The following is a 15204-nucleotide window of genomic DNA, read 5'->3' on the forward strand; positions in this document are numbered from 1 at the left end:
CTGTGACTATCGATGATACAAATATCTCCGTAAGAGACCCAGCAATCACTTCTGTAGCTTCCCACAGAGGTCTAGGGTACACCTGATCAGGTCCTGGGGATTTATCTACCTTTACTCATTTCAAGACATCCAGCACTTCCTCCTCTGTAATATGGACATTTGTCACCATCTATTTCCCTACATTCTAAATCTTAGAGTGGCACTATCCCTCCAAAACAGGTATTCACTTTTGGGTACTGTTAGGGGAGACGGTTCACTAGGAGAGGACAACAGATGCCAAGATCATGGCACCGTGGCTGGCACTGCTGTTCAGAAGGGCGAGAAAAAGACTCGTAGGGCCATTGTCATTGGGGATTCTATTGTAAGAGGAGTAGATAGGCGGTTCTCTGGCCGAAACAGAGTTTCCAGGATGGTACGTTGCCTCCTAGGTGCTCGGGTCAGGGAAGTCTCTGATCGGCTCCAGGGCATTCTAAAAGGGGAGAGTGAACAGCCAATTGTCTTGGTACACATAGGCACCAACAATATAAGTAAAAAAAAAGAGATGAAATCCTGAAAGCAGAATTCAGGGAGCTAGGAAAGAAGTTAACAAGGAGAACCTCAAAGGTAGTGACCTCAGGATTATGACCAGTGCCACATGCTAGCCAGCACAGAAACAAAAGAATAGGCAGGATGAACATGTGGCTTGAGGGATGGTGTAGGAGGGAGAGGTTCCGATTTATTGGACATTGGGACCGGTTCTAGGGAAGGTGGGACCATTATAAATTGGACGGTCTACACCTGAACCAGTCTGGAATTAATGTTCTTGGGGGAGTTTTTGCTACTGCTGTTGGGGAGGTTTTAAAGTAATGTGGCAGGTGGCTGGGAACCAGGAGAGAAGACAAGTAGACAGTGAGGTGAAAACTGGAGACTGTAAGAATCATTAAGTTAACATTAATAAGGGGAAGAGTAGGCAGAGAGTAGATATACACAAAAGAACTGGTGGCCTGAAGTGCATATACTTTAATGCAAGGAGTATAATGGGTAAGGCAGATGAACTTAGGTCTTGGATTGGTGCCTGGGAGTATGACGTTATTGCAATCACAGAGACTCAGTTGAAGGAAGGGCATGATTGGCAACTAAATATTCCAGGATACAGACACTTCAGACAGGACAGGGAGGGAAGTAAAAGGAGGGGGTTGCATTGCTGGTCAGGGATGATATGTCGGCTGTGCTAAAAGAGGACACTATGGAGAGTTTGAGTAGGGATGCATTATGGGTGGAGCTGAGAAATAAGAAGGGTGCAGTTACAATGTTGGGGCTGTATTACAGGCCTCCCAACAATGAGCGTGAGGTAGAAGAACAAATAGGTAAACAGATTACTGAAAGATGTCGAGACAACAGGGTGGTGATGGGAGATTTTAATTTTCCCAACATTGACTGGAATACACTTAGTGTCAGAGGTCTGGATGGGGCAGAATTTGTAAGAAGCATCTTCTAGAAGGGCGTTTTCTAGAGCAGTATGTCAATAGTCCAATGAGGTAAGGGGAATGAGCCGGACCTGGTGTTGGGGAATGAGCCAGACCAGGTGGTAGAAGTTGCAGTGGGGGATTTCTTTGGGAACAGTGACCAAAATTCTGTAAGTTTTAGAATATGTGTAGACAAAGATGAGAGTGGTCCTAAGGGAAGAGTACTAAACTGGTCAAAGTCAATTATATCAAAATTAGGCAGGAGCTGGGAAACGTGAATTGGACACAGCTATTTGAAGGGAACTCCACATTTGATATGTGGGAGGCTTTCAAAGATAGGTTAAAGATATGCCTATCCTGCACTGTCCCATTGAAGGCAAAGGATAGGAAAGGTAAACTTCGTGAACAGTGGATGACAGATAAATCATGCGACTAGCTAAGAGGAAAATGGAAGCATACATCCAGTCCAGGCAGCTAAGAACAGAACGGGCCCTGGAGGAATATCGGGAGAGTAGGACCAGTCTTAAACGAGGAATCAAGCAGGCTAAAATGGATCATGAAATAACTTTAGCTAACAGAATTAAGGAGAATCCCAAAGCCTTTTATTCTTATATAAGAAGCAAGCGGGTAACTAGAGAAAGGATTGGTTCACGAAAGGATAAGGAAGGAAGGCTGTGTGTTATTTTGCATCAGTGTTCACTGAAGAGGGGGATATGATGAATGTTGAGATTAGAGATAGAAGTGTGATTACTCTGATCACATTGAGATAAGTAGGGAAGATCTGTTGGGTAGGCTTGAGGTTATTAAGGTGAACAAATCCCCAGGACCGGATGGGATCGATCCCAGGTTGCTGAGGGAGGCAACACAGGAAATAGCTGGGGCCCTGCTGTAGCATCCTTAAACACAGGTGAGGCGCCGGAGGACTGCAGGATTGCTCGTGTTGTCCCCTTGTACAAGAAGGGTAGTAGGGATATTCCAAGTAACTACAGACCAGTGAGCCAGATGTCAGTGATGGGAAAGTTGCTGGAGAGGGTACTGCGGGATATAATCTATTTATATTATGGAAAAGAATGGGCTTATCAGTGATCGGCAACATGATTTTGTGCAGGGGAGATCATGCCTTACCAACTTAACAGAGGTTTTTGAGGAAGTGACTAAGTTGATTGATGAAGGAAGGGCTGTGGATGGACTTTATACATGGACTTTGGTAAGATGTTTGGTGAGGTTCCCCATGGTAAATTAATGGAGAAAGTGAAGTCACATGGTGTGAAGGGTGTCCTCGCTAGGTGGATAAAGAACTGGTTGAGCAACAGGAGACAGAGAGTAGTAGTTGAAGGGAGTTTCTCAAAATGGAGAAAGATGACTAGTGGTGTTCCACAGTGATCAGTGCTGACCCAATCTTGTTTGTGATATACATGACCTCGAAGAGGGCACTGTTGGTATGATCAGCAAGTTTGCAGATGACATGAAGATCGGTGGAGTAGCAGAAAGCATAGGAGACTGTCAAAGAATACAGGAGAATATATATATAGATTGGAGAGTTGGGCGGAGAATTGGCAGATGGAGTTGAATTCAGGCAAATGTAAGGTGATACATTTTGGGAAGCTTAATTCTAGAGCGATTTACACAGTAAACGGAAAAGCCTTGGGAAAAGTTGATGAGCAGAGAGATCTGGGAGTTCAGGTCCATTGTACTGTGAAGGTTGCTGCACTAGTGGATAGAGTGGTCAAGAAGGCATATGGTACGCTTGCTTTCATCAGATGGGGTATTGAGTATTGAGTGTAAGAGCTGGCGGGTCATGTTAAAATTGTACAAGACATTGGTTCTGCCACATTTAGAATAATGTGTACAGTTCTGGTCGCCATATTACCAAAAGGATGTGGATGCTTTGTAGCGGGTGCAGAGAAGATTTACGAGGATGTTGCATGGTATGGAAGGTGCTAGCTATGAAGAGAGGTTGAGTAGGTTAAGATTGTATTCATTAGAAAAAAGGAGATTGAGGGGATCCTGATTGAGGTCTACAAAATCATGAAGGGTATAGACAGGGTAGATAGAGATAAGCTTTCTTCCAGGGAGAAAGATGTCATTATTTCAAGGTGAGACGTGAAAAGTTTAAGGGGGATACATGCAGCAAGTACTTTTCACAGCGAGTAGTAGGTGCCTGGAACGGGTTGCCAGCACAGGTAGTAGAGGCAGGCACGGTAGATTCATTTAAGATGCATCTGGACAGATACATGAGTAGGTGGGGAGCAGAGGGATACAGATGCTTAGGAATTGGGCAACAGGTTTAGACAGTACATTTGGATTGTCTCAGGCTTGGAGGACCGATGGATCTGTTCCTGGACATTAAATTTTCTTTGTTCTTTTTCTTTAATTTAGACTTTTTAAGCCCTTTTTTGGTATGATATATTTCTTCACATGCTATCCAAACAAAAAAAATGACAGATCAAATACTTTAGCAATTTCATTGCTTGCTCTTCTGTTGTTCTCTTAAAACATTCTTGTCTACTTGGTCACATTTCAAACAATTAGCACTGTTTTGAAATAACTTGTTTAGTTGTGGATGAGATTTGAGTCCAAGTGAGATAAACAAAGTGACTTGTATTTTAGCATATTCAAACTTTAAAACCTCTTCTGCCTATAAATATTAACAAAACACATGGTCATTTTTGTTAGAAAGACCAAGTATTTCTTAGTGTTCTGCACTTAATTTCTTTTAATCAGTGAATGCCAATGTCAGGAGCGAAACCAATAACAGACAAGGACTAAAGGCAAGGTGACTGAAACAATGCAAATCACAGATTAATGCTGAATGTACACTTGTGTGTAGAATGCTTTTTCATTCAAGGACATTGAACAGATTGCCTGGTTAAATTGACTGAACAAAGTTCTTTTAAACAGTTAGTGTATCCAGTCTATTTACCTCTGTGAGATAGGTGCAGTTATATTTTTCATAAACAAGTAATATTCATCAATATCCTACAGCAATTTTTATATTTCTACCAATATTAACTAACAGAAACATAAATAATATTGCAGTTATGGTACAAAGAATATAAAATGTTGAAGTTCTGTGCTATATAACTCCATGTATGACTTATTTAATTCTTAAAACATCAAATGACAGAATGTGCTGATTTAACAAGCATCACAGTATTTCAGTAAACAAAACAAATCTCAAGATAAAAATAGGTATATTAAATTTTTTGCACTGACCTGACTTTCTGATGGCATGTTGTAAACCTCAGAGTCAAGCAACATTGTGCAGGCACTAAATGGTACTGCTTGATTTGCTATAGTCCTTGCTGCTCGACAGTGTACTCGTAGAATTTCTTGTTCACATGAAACTACTAGCTTCTCCTAATAATTAAGAATAATAATTGTACTCAATATTATTTTAAACAAACGTGAATAACAATTTGTAAAGTAGTATCTGACGAGTAAGTAAATAAAATCAAAGTTACAAAAAAATGCAATTCACACATTTTACAAATTTATTGAATATCCACAATTGATCATGAGCTTGATACATTATTTTCTCAAAATGAACTGCATTCTGATCTTTTTTCTATCTTGACCACCACACTTACATCCCAAAATTTTTTACGGTAATTTAAATCAAATATGTCACTAGACTTCCCTTGGTGGTCTAGTGGTAAATGCATCAAATTGGTATGCTACTCATCTATAAGGAAAGTTTCAGTTTCATACTCTGTAGGAAGGTGCTCAAGTTTACAGTGAGGTACATTGATTTGGCAGGAGATACAGATCTCAATTCTGCATCAAATCTCCTCATCTGATCCAAGCACATTTGATGCTTGCACTTGATGTCGGAAATGGAACACCATTTTATTTCCCACTAGTAAGGTCCTCCAACAAATTTAACATAAAGTTTGCGAAAAAGGAAATAAACTGCACCTATCAGTCAGGCAGACTGTGCAAAGCAGAAGACAGAAAGAGCATGAGACAAAGAAAGGACAACCCAAATGAAACAAAAAGACAGGAGCAAAAAGGAGAGAAAAGAACAAACCTGCAATATTGATACCTTGTGTGAGCAGGCATGTACAGGAACAGTGACTCACAAATAGCAAAGATGACTATCAGTTCACCTGTTTTGATGTATTCATCTCTATATTTGCTAGGGAACTAGGAAAATGTTTCTGCTCTTCAAGTATGACCACTGGAATTCTTAAAGGCCGACTGGGCCTCAGTTTTATATATTATCCACCACAATACACCACTTTAGTGATTTGCTGGGATATCCATTTAGAACATATTTAAGTCATGCAATGAAGCATCAACATATGACCTGTAGAGTTGAGACTGCTACCAACAGACAAAATGAGAGAATGTGACACAGAAATAAAGTATACTAATGCCACATAGACTCCATACCATGGAAAGCAATTACGATTTTGCATAATAAAATTAATGCAATATTTCTTGCCCACTTGCATCACTCATTGTGGGTAAATGTACTGAAACAAAAGCACCCTGCATTGTTACATCACATTACTAGTGCATTTTTGCCAGGTTATCAAAAGAAATGGTTACTAACAATAACAGGTAACTGTTCAGCAATTAAGTTTTTTCTGATCATCTATCCATGTGTGTTGTGACAGAAAAAGGCAGTTTAAACTATGTTTCTGTTTCCAAGTATAACACAAAGTCCAGATATGTACCTGATTAATTTATAACCAAGAACCTCATGATTTGTCACATGCTTGCAACTCTGATTCTACATGACAGAAGGAAAACAACAATCACACTTCCAGAGAAAGTGATTTGGAGGTGGGACAGCTGAGTATTTAAGAAATCATTCTGAAATAAAAAGCTAGTCTCATTAATAGTAACCATGAAACTATCAGCCTCTCAAAAGAACTCATTTAGTTCATTATGCTGGTGAGGCAAGGAAATCTGTTTATTTCACTCCAGATACACAATAATATGGATAACTCTTAAATGTCCTGACAAAGTAACCTTTGGAAAAAAATCAAAGGATAAAATTCAATTGACCAACCAACAACAACCACCTCGGTACTGGAAAAACAAAAGCATACACTGCTCAACCAATCCTGCAAATTACTCCAGACTTTGGTCAAGAAAAAAAGTTGCTGGAGAGAGCAGGAATCAAGTGAATCTCCAGAAGAGTATAAAGGCATTAAGTATACTTAACAGGAAATCAGAAGGGCAAAAGGGGACATGAGATAGCTTTCGCAAATACAGTTGAGGAGAATCCTAAGAGATTCTACAATTACATTAAGGACAAAAGAGTAACTAGGAGAAATAGGGCACCTTAGAGATCAGCAAGCCTATGTGTGAACCTGCAGAAGATGGGGAAGAAACTAAACAAGTATTTTGCTTCAGTGTTTATTGTGGAGAAGGATATGGAAGCTAGATAACGTGAGGAAATTAGATTAGATTAGACTTACAGTGTGGAAACAGGCCCTTCGGCCCAACAAGTCCACACCGACCCGCCGAAGCGCAACCCACCCATACCCCTACATTTACCCCTTACCTAACACTACGGGCAATTTAGCATGACCAATTCACCTGACCCGCACATCTTTGGACTGTGGGAGGAAACCGGAGCACCCGGAGGAAACCCACGCAGACACAGGGAGAACGTGCAAACTCCACACAGTCAGTCGCCTGAGGCGGGAATTGAACCCAGGTCCCTGGCGCTGTGAGGCAGCAGTGCTAACCACTGTGCCACCGTGCTGCCCGAAATAAATAATAAAAGTTTGAAAAATGTCCCTACTACAGAGGTGGTAGTGCTAGACATCCTAAAACCCATGAAGGTGGATAAATCCCCAGGATCTGATCAGGAGTACCCTAGAACTCTGTGGGAAACTAGGAAAGTGGGAAGTGATTGATGGCCCCTTGCTGAGATAGATGTATCACTGACAGGTGAGGTGTTGGAAGACAGAAGGTTGGCTAATGTGGTGCCAATATTTAAGAAAGATGGTAAGGACAAGCCAGGGAACTATAGACTGATGAGCCTGACATAGGTGATGGGCAACTTGGTAGAGGGGATCCAAAGAGACAGGATTTACATGTCTTTGGAAAGGCAAGGATTGATTAGGGAAAGTCAAATGGCTGTATGTGGGAAATCATGTCTCACTATCTTGATTGAGTTCTGTGAAGATGTAACAAACTGGATTGAGCAAGGCAGAGCAGTGGATGTAATCTATATGGATTTCAGTAAGGCATTTGACAAGGTTCCTCATGGTAGACTGGTTGGTAAGGTTAGATCACATGGAATGCAGGGAGAACTAGTCATTTGGATAATGAGATGGCTTGGAGGTAGAAGACAGGGTGGTAGTGCAAAGTTGCTTTTCAGACCGGATGTCTGTGACCTGCAGTGTACCACAAGGATTGGTGCTGGGTCCACTGCTTTTTATCATTTAGAGAAATGATTTGGATGTGAACACGGGAGTTACAGTTAGTAACTGTGCAGATGGCACTAAAATTGGTGCAGTGGGCAGCAAAGAAGGTTACAAGACCCTGATCAATTGGGGCAATGGGGTGAGGAGTGGCAGATGGAGTTTAATTTAGATAAATTTGAGGTGCTGCATTTTGGAAAGGCAAATCAGGATGGGACTTATACACTTAATGGTAAGGTCCCAGGGAATGCTGCTGAACAAAGAGACCTTGGAGTGCAGGTTAAGGCCACTTTTGGAATACTACTTTCAATTCTGGTCTCCTCGTTATTGGAAGGATGTAAAACTTGAAATTGTTCAGAAAAAATTTACAAGGATGTTGCCAAGGTTGGAGGATTTGAGCTAAAGGGAGGGGCTGAATAGGCTGGGGCTATTTTCTCTCGTGTGTCAGGGGCTGATGGGTGACCTTAGAGGTTTATAAAATAATGATGGGCATGGTTAGGGTGGATAGCCAAGGCTTTTTCTCCAGGGTGGCAGAGTTCAAAACTAGAGGACCTCCATTTAAGGTGAGAGGGGAAAGAGTTAAGATGGACCTACGGGTCAACATTTTCACATAGAAGATGGTGTGTGTATGGAATGAGCTGCCAGAGGAAGTGGTGGAGGCTGGTACAACGACAACATTTAAAAAGGCATTTGGAGGGGTATATGAATAGGAGGAGTTTAGAGAGATATGGGCCAAATGCTGGGAAAAGCGACTAGATTATTTAGGATATCTGACCAGGACAACCATCTGATGAAGGAGCGATGCTCCGAAAGCTAGTGCTTCCAATTAAACCTGTTGGACTATAACCTGGTGTTGTGTGATTTGTAACTTTGTACACCCCAGTCCAAAGCCAGCACTCCAAATCATGACTACGACCAAATCAGTTTTGTATCCATATACCTAGATCCCCACAGATTCCATGGGACTGTACCGGTCTGCCATCAAATGCTTTACTAAAGTCGATGTAGAAGTCCACTGCACTTCCCTCATTAATCATTCTTGTCACCTCCTCAAAAAACTTAATCAAATTGGCAAGACAGCACCTTCCTGCACAAACCCATGCTACCTATCACTAACAAATGTGAATAAGTCCTGTCTCTCATTGTCTTCTCCAACAATATCCCCACCAGTGATGTCAGGCTCACGGTCTGTAATTTCATGGATTGTCTGTTTCTGCTCTTAAATGAAATGAACAACATTGGCCATTCTCAAATCCTACAGACTCTCGCCTGAGGCCAAAGAAGATGCAAAGATACCTGCTAAGGCCCCAGCTATTTCCTCCCTCGGCTCCCACAGAATCCTTTGATAGATCCCATCTAGTCCTGGAGACTTGTCTACCTTAATGTATTTCAACCCATCACTTGCTCCTTCATTATGTTGACCTGCCCAAGAATATTCACACACCTTTCCCTTTTCCGTAATAATTCACCTAAGGAAACACCCAGCTCTGGAACAGACACTGGAGCTGGGACACCTTTGATTGCCCTCATTTTATCTTCAATGGTTATAATCTGATCTTGTCAACTCTAGCTCACGTAGGTCACTTAGGGTGGCTGGAACACAAAGTTTTCCCTCCTAAGGCATATCTTGGAGAAACATTAAGCACCATGTCCTAGTTCTCTCAACTATCTTGATTGGTCTTCCCACTTTTTAGCAATCATCCAGATAAATGACAACCTGGGGAAGACCTTGTAAATTATTCTCCATTGTCTACTGGAAAATGGCACAGGCTGATCATACTCCTAAAGGCAGTCTCGTATATTGGTACAAACCAATATGGGTATTAATTGTATCACCTAATTGTAATTGCAGGTACGCACAGCTCATGTCAAGCTTTGTGAAGGAAAGCCCCACACAAGGTTTTTACACAAACTTATGGGTTGGAGTCCAGAGTGAATTTTGGTAAAGACTGGGTCCTCAATCACTGACACAGCCACACTGGTATCAATCTCCATTTGAACTGAGTGACCATTTAACCAGATGTTTATTTTGACGGTTTCCGATCTGGATGTTGCTAAGCAATTTAACTGTTTCAAAACAGCTGTGGGTGGACTGTCCTGAATGCGCACTTTTCTAGATACCGGCCAGAGTTCTCTTTCTCAATTCAGACCAATGGGACTCTTTTGCTATCTTTTGTCTGCATGCCAGTAGCAAATACAATGGCCTGCTGATCTGGATCAGAGAAATTTTTAACTGTTTGGCCAAGGCTTGGGCTTTGTTTTGAGTTTTTGCTGTGGGTTGTTCAGGACATATTCCGAGTGAGGTTATGTCATTGTCTTCATCAAATGGTGTCCCCCAAGCTCAGTCAGTCTGGGTGCCAACTTCCATTGGCATACCCTCTAACTCATATGCTCCACTTGCCACATTTTCTAATGACAAATCCATTTGTACTGCCTGTTTGAAGTCCAGCTGGGCTTCAGCTAGTTGGCACTTTGACACGGTCATATCATTAATCCCACATACCAGTCTTTCAATATCTCACTTAGGGCTAAATAAAAATCACATGCCTCTGTCAGTAGTCTTAATTGTATCAAAAATCTCAATGTGGATTCCCTGGTTCTTGAACTGCTGAGTAAAGGTGAGTGTATCAGAATTAGAGGACACTTGGGGTTGTAATATTCCTTCACTAAATCCATCAATTCTTAAAAGGTTTTAGTATCAGGTACCTCAGGGAAAGTGAAGCTTCCAAAAACCAAAAATACTGTGGGTCCACAAGCAATCAGGAGAATTACTTCTTGCTTTATATCTGCCCAATGTCATTTGCCCAATAAAATAATACATTCTTTCCACACACTGGGCCCAGCCTTCAAAGACAGGATCAAACAATCAAGGCTCCCAAATAGCGCACTATGCCAGAAATGCTTACCCAACTGAAAGGTGACTGTTATAAATTAACCTCTTCAGGGGTATGTTTTCTCTCATTGCCATTAAAATAACTCCATCAAGGCTGGTATCCCAGCATCATATCACTCTTTATTTACATGTGTACATGACACTGACCCAGCTAGCGCACAGTTGGCTCAGAGTGAGTAGAACCCTGACACACCTGTTTGTACCTGTCAGTCAGGAATCCCTGATTGGACCAGGTTAACTGTCCCAATCAGAGAACCCATATTCAATATCCACCTGGCTGACTTCATTGCAATCATTCTAGTATGAATCTGTTTTCATTGTGCATTAATTGCAAAAAAGTAAATGCAGTAATCTAGGAACACCCAACTGCTTGGCAGCATTCAATCTGCTAGTTCTTTACATGTATCAAATCTGTTTCCATCCAAACTTGCTTTTCAGGATTTAACTGACAATGATGTTGTTTTATCAGCACTGATTCCAGTACGAATACAAGTGCATCACATCAGATTTCCTTCAATATCTTGTGACCACATTAGACCTTTTTGTTATTGTCCCTTTAAATTGTCCCTGGGTGTCTAACTGCCCCAGTATTTCAGCATTGGATAGTCGGATTGAATGAAATTCACTTCTACTGCATTACGTGTCCTCTACTACTCTTACCACCTCGTACACAACTGCTGTTTTTCTGATTTCTTCTCACATAACCAATTCTACCTGCAATATGGAGTATCTAACAGATGAAGTCACTTTGCTGCCCTCTGAAATATCTTGCATGCATCACTAAATTTTGTTTTCAGAGGTTCACCTGAAACAGGTCAATAACATTTACCTCTCGTCACTGGCTTGGAATGTTCCAATGGTAGCAAGTTGGTTTGTCCACTTTTATCATCATTGCCTATGAAGTTGTAAATGCTGTGAATCACTTTGCATGCTCGCCTCAAGTCTTTTTAGAAAAATTGACATGTAATGCAACATTGAGGATTCCTCTGTTTGCCTTCAAAAAACTTTTCCTTTATCTATGTTAATGAATTACTAATCATATAACCAAAGATCAATAAAAATGGACTAAACCCAGAAAATTCATTTGCAGAATTTCTGGTAGCAAATAGCAAGAATTTTTTTGCGGTTATTCACAACAATAGGTCTTAATCATTGCTTTGAGAGGCTGCAGGAGTCTGTCCAAAGTTCCCTGTGTTTGGGAATGATGAACAGTGCACTTCACTTACTTATACCCAAGCTGATGTGCTTAAAAGTTTTAGACAAATTTAGAACGTTAGTCTGACTTTATTTCATTTGGTTGTCCATAACAAGTAAAACAACTGAGTTAATTTTATCTATGACCTCAGCTATAATGGTACTTAAAAGAATAACTTGTGGAAATCGGTTTGTTGTATCAATAACCCTTAAGGATACATTGGTGACCAGCTTTTATTTTCAGTAATGGCCCTACAAAACAGATATGGATATTAAAAGGTGCTAGCTATTTTTATTGTTGACATCTTCCCATGAATTGATGTGTATGGCATATTTTACAAAACTTCACCATGTCCTTAAGCAGTCTTGGCTAGGAAAATTGCTTCTTTTTGGATGCTTGTATTTTTCGTATTCCTACAAATCCTGCCATAGGACTTTTACGTGCGACCTGTGGAAATCTCCTTACAATATCTGGGTGGATTCACTAATTGATGAACATTCGTCCATTCCTCATCTGCAGAGCTTTGAGGGCATCTCGACATCTTCTCGGTAGTTCACTGATCATATAACACTCCAGAATTCCTTCACTCTCAGGTTCAGTATGAGTTATGAACTTTAGGTTGAATTTCTGAGCCTCAATAAAAGAAAATATATAAATACTTCTTTTGAATTAATGTCATGCTTAAAGTAAGTTTCAGCTAGCCCATTATCTGCTCTTGGTACTACTTTGACCTCTGGTGACTTTGTTTAGCCATTGTTCTGGTCACCAGACAATGGAAATAAAAATACCTGGAACTTGTTGCGATAACTCTTCTGTCTCTTTAACCTCACTCACGACTTCCTGGGATGATAAGAAAAGTTACAACTTACATTGCAATCAAAACATTACCACGGAACAAGTCAACTCTGTACAGGGTTATTTCTGATCAACCACTACCACTGTTGTCGACATCAAATCACATTCTAAGTGAAAGTGCAGGTAGGTACTGTTCCCTTATCTCTTTAATTAAAACTTTGGCTGTCAATACAATCTCTGGAGAAAAAAAACTCTGTCCTCCTCCAGCAAAAGTGTGTTCTTTAATCTTGTTATAGATTTAGCTGTATCGTTTGGAATTCTACATCAACATTATGAATGTGGTGGACAATGGGGACCCAGTAGATGTGGTGTATCCAGATTCCCAAGATGCATTCGACAAAATGCCACAAAAAATGCTGCAGAGTAAGTTAAAGATGTGTGGCGTTATGGGCAATGTATTGGCATGGATAGAGGATTGGTTAAACAACAGGACGCAAACAGTGAGAATAAATGAGTGATGTTCTGATTGGCAGTGACTACTGGTGTGCCTCAGGGATCAGTGGAGGGAGCACAATTATTCACAATTTACATAGATGATTTGGATTTGGGGAACCACATGTAGTGTTTCAAACTTTGCAGATGACACTAAGGTGAGTGGTAGAGCAAAGTGTGCAGAGGACTGTGAAACTTTGCCAAGGGACAAAGATAGTTTGAGTGAGCGGCAGAGGTATGGCAGATGGAGTATAATGTTAATAAATGTGAAATAATCTATATCAGTAGGTATAACAGTAAAAAGGACTATTAATCAAATGGTAAGAAATTGCTGTTGCACCATGCTGCTGTGCAAAGGGACCTGGGTGTCCTTGTGCATGAATCACAAAAGGTTGGTCTGCAGGTGCAACAGGTAATTAGGAAGGCAAATGGAATTTTGTCCTTCATTGTTAACGGGATTGAGGTTAAAAGCAGAGAGGTTATGTGGCAGCTGCAAATGTTTGTGAGGCCACACCTGGAATATTGCATGCAGTGTTGGTCTCCTTACTCGAGAAAGATTGTACTGGCACTAGAAGGGATACAGAGGAGGTTCACTAGGTTGTTTCCAGAGTTGAGGGGGTTGGTTTATGAGGAGAGACTGAATAGACTGGGATTATGTTCATTGGAATTTAGAAGAATGAGGCGGGCGGGGGGAATCTTATAGAAACATAGAAAATTATGAATGGAATAGATAAGATAGAAGTAGAGAGGATGTTTCCACTGGTGTGTGGAACTAGGACAAGAGGGCACAGCCTCAAAATTAGGGAGAGTGGATTTAGGACTGAATTGAGAAGGAACTTCTTCACTCAGAGGGTTGTGATGTATGGAATTGTCTGCCCAGTGAAGTGATTGAAGCTTCCTCAGTAAATGTTTTTAAAGCCAGGATAAATAATCTTTTGAACAGTGAAGAAATTAAGGGTTGTGGTAAAAGGGCAGGTAAGTGGAACTGAGGCTATGAAAAGATCAGTCATGATCTTATGGCAGAGTGTGCTTGAAGGGCCAGGTGATCTTCTTCTGCTCCCAGTTCTTATGTTATGATGCAAGAAAAAGGGGTTGTTGTTTCTTTTGACAGGAATCTTTTATATCGCTCACAATCTTATTAACCACTTCTGTACTCACAGGAGTTTTATGTTTGGTCTCAAAATTTAAAGCTACAATTTGATCTGTAGTATTTCTCTTCCTAGTTCCTTTCTTGGACTCACTCTCATGAACCCCAAGTCGCCTGCCACACAGTTTCCAGCCTTATAAATTAAGGCATGATATTTTAGTGCAAAGGAAATATTTCAGCCGTCAATCTGTAACGTCATTCTCTGCAGGTTCCATAATGATCAGGGTGTGGGCGGGTTAATTTTATGAATTAGATCAAAATTGCCAGACATTCCGCTGCAATTCTAGCAGTTGTGCTTCTCTGGTCTCCAACATGTTTTCATTGTTTCATGGTTATTATCATTAGTTTCTTGGTTTCAGATATTTATTGTATACATTTTTTTTTAAACATCATAATCCTTCAAAATCTTCTCTGACAGTGACGTCAATTTTCTCTGCATGGGCAATGTCCAGGTTTCCTTCAGGGACTTTTCTTGTTTTGCTATTTTCTCAAATCACAAATTACATTCTTTTCCTGAAATTTTGATAGGGTCTATAGAAATGTTTTGCTACTGTACTTCAGCTTTGACTACAGCTTTCCTCACCAGTTTGTTCAGTATCTGATGTCTCTTTTTTAAACTGTATCGATTTAAGCGGTATTTCCTCTATTACCCTTTCCCCTTCCTCTTTCCATTGCTCTCTGCTTGGAATCTTTCATTCCAGCCTCTTAAATTTTCATTCTTGTGACTTTTCCTCTCCCTTTCAGGCTCCACTTCTTTTTTTTATATGTCCAAGCTACTTTAACTGTAACTGAATTCTCATTAACTCAAGTGACATTGTACTTGGTTGTATCTAGTTCCCCTATATTTCAAG

At 40.6% G+C, this 15204-nt stretch overlaps 1 protein-coding gene across 1 annotated transcript in view; it reads right to left on the bottom strand.

Annotated features, from left to right (window-relative positions):
- Positions 1-15204, bottom strand: part of ankrd11 (ankyrin repeat domain 11) — a 213297-nt gene that overhangs the window by 14032 nt on the left and 184061 nt on the right. The window contains exon 11 of the mRNA XM_060838042.1: positions 4662-4805. Within this exon, the coding sequence (XP_060694025.1) occupies positions 4662-4805 (144 nt within the window). The remainder of the gene's footprint in view (positions 1-4661; positions 4806-15204) is intronic.

Source organism: Hemiscyllium ocellatum, chromosome 17 (assembly GCF_020745735.1).
Source record: "Hemiscyllium ocellatum isolate sHemOce1 chromosome 17, sHemOce1.pat.X.cur, whole genome shotgun sequence".
NCBI lineage: Eukaryota > Metazoa > Chordata > Chondrichthyes > Orectolobiformes > Hemiscylliidae > Hemiscyllium > Hemiscyllium ocellatum.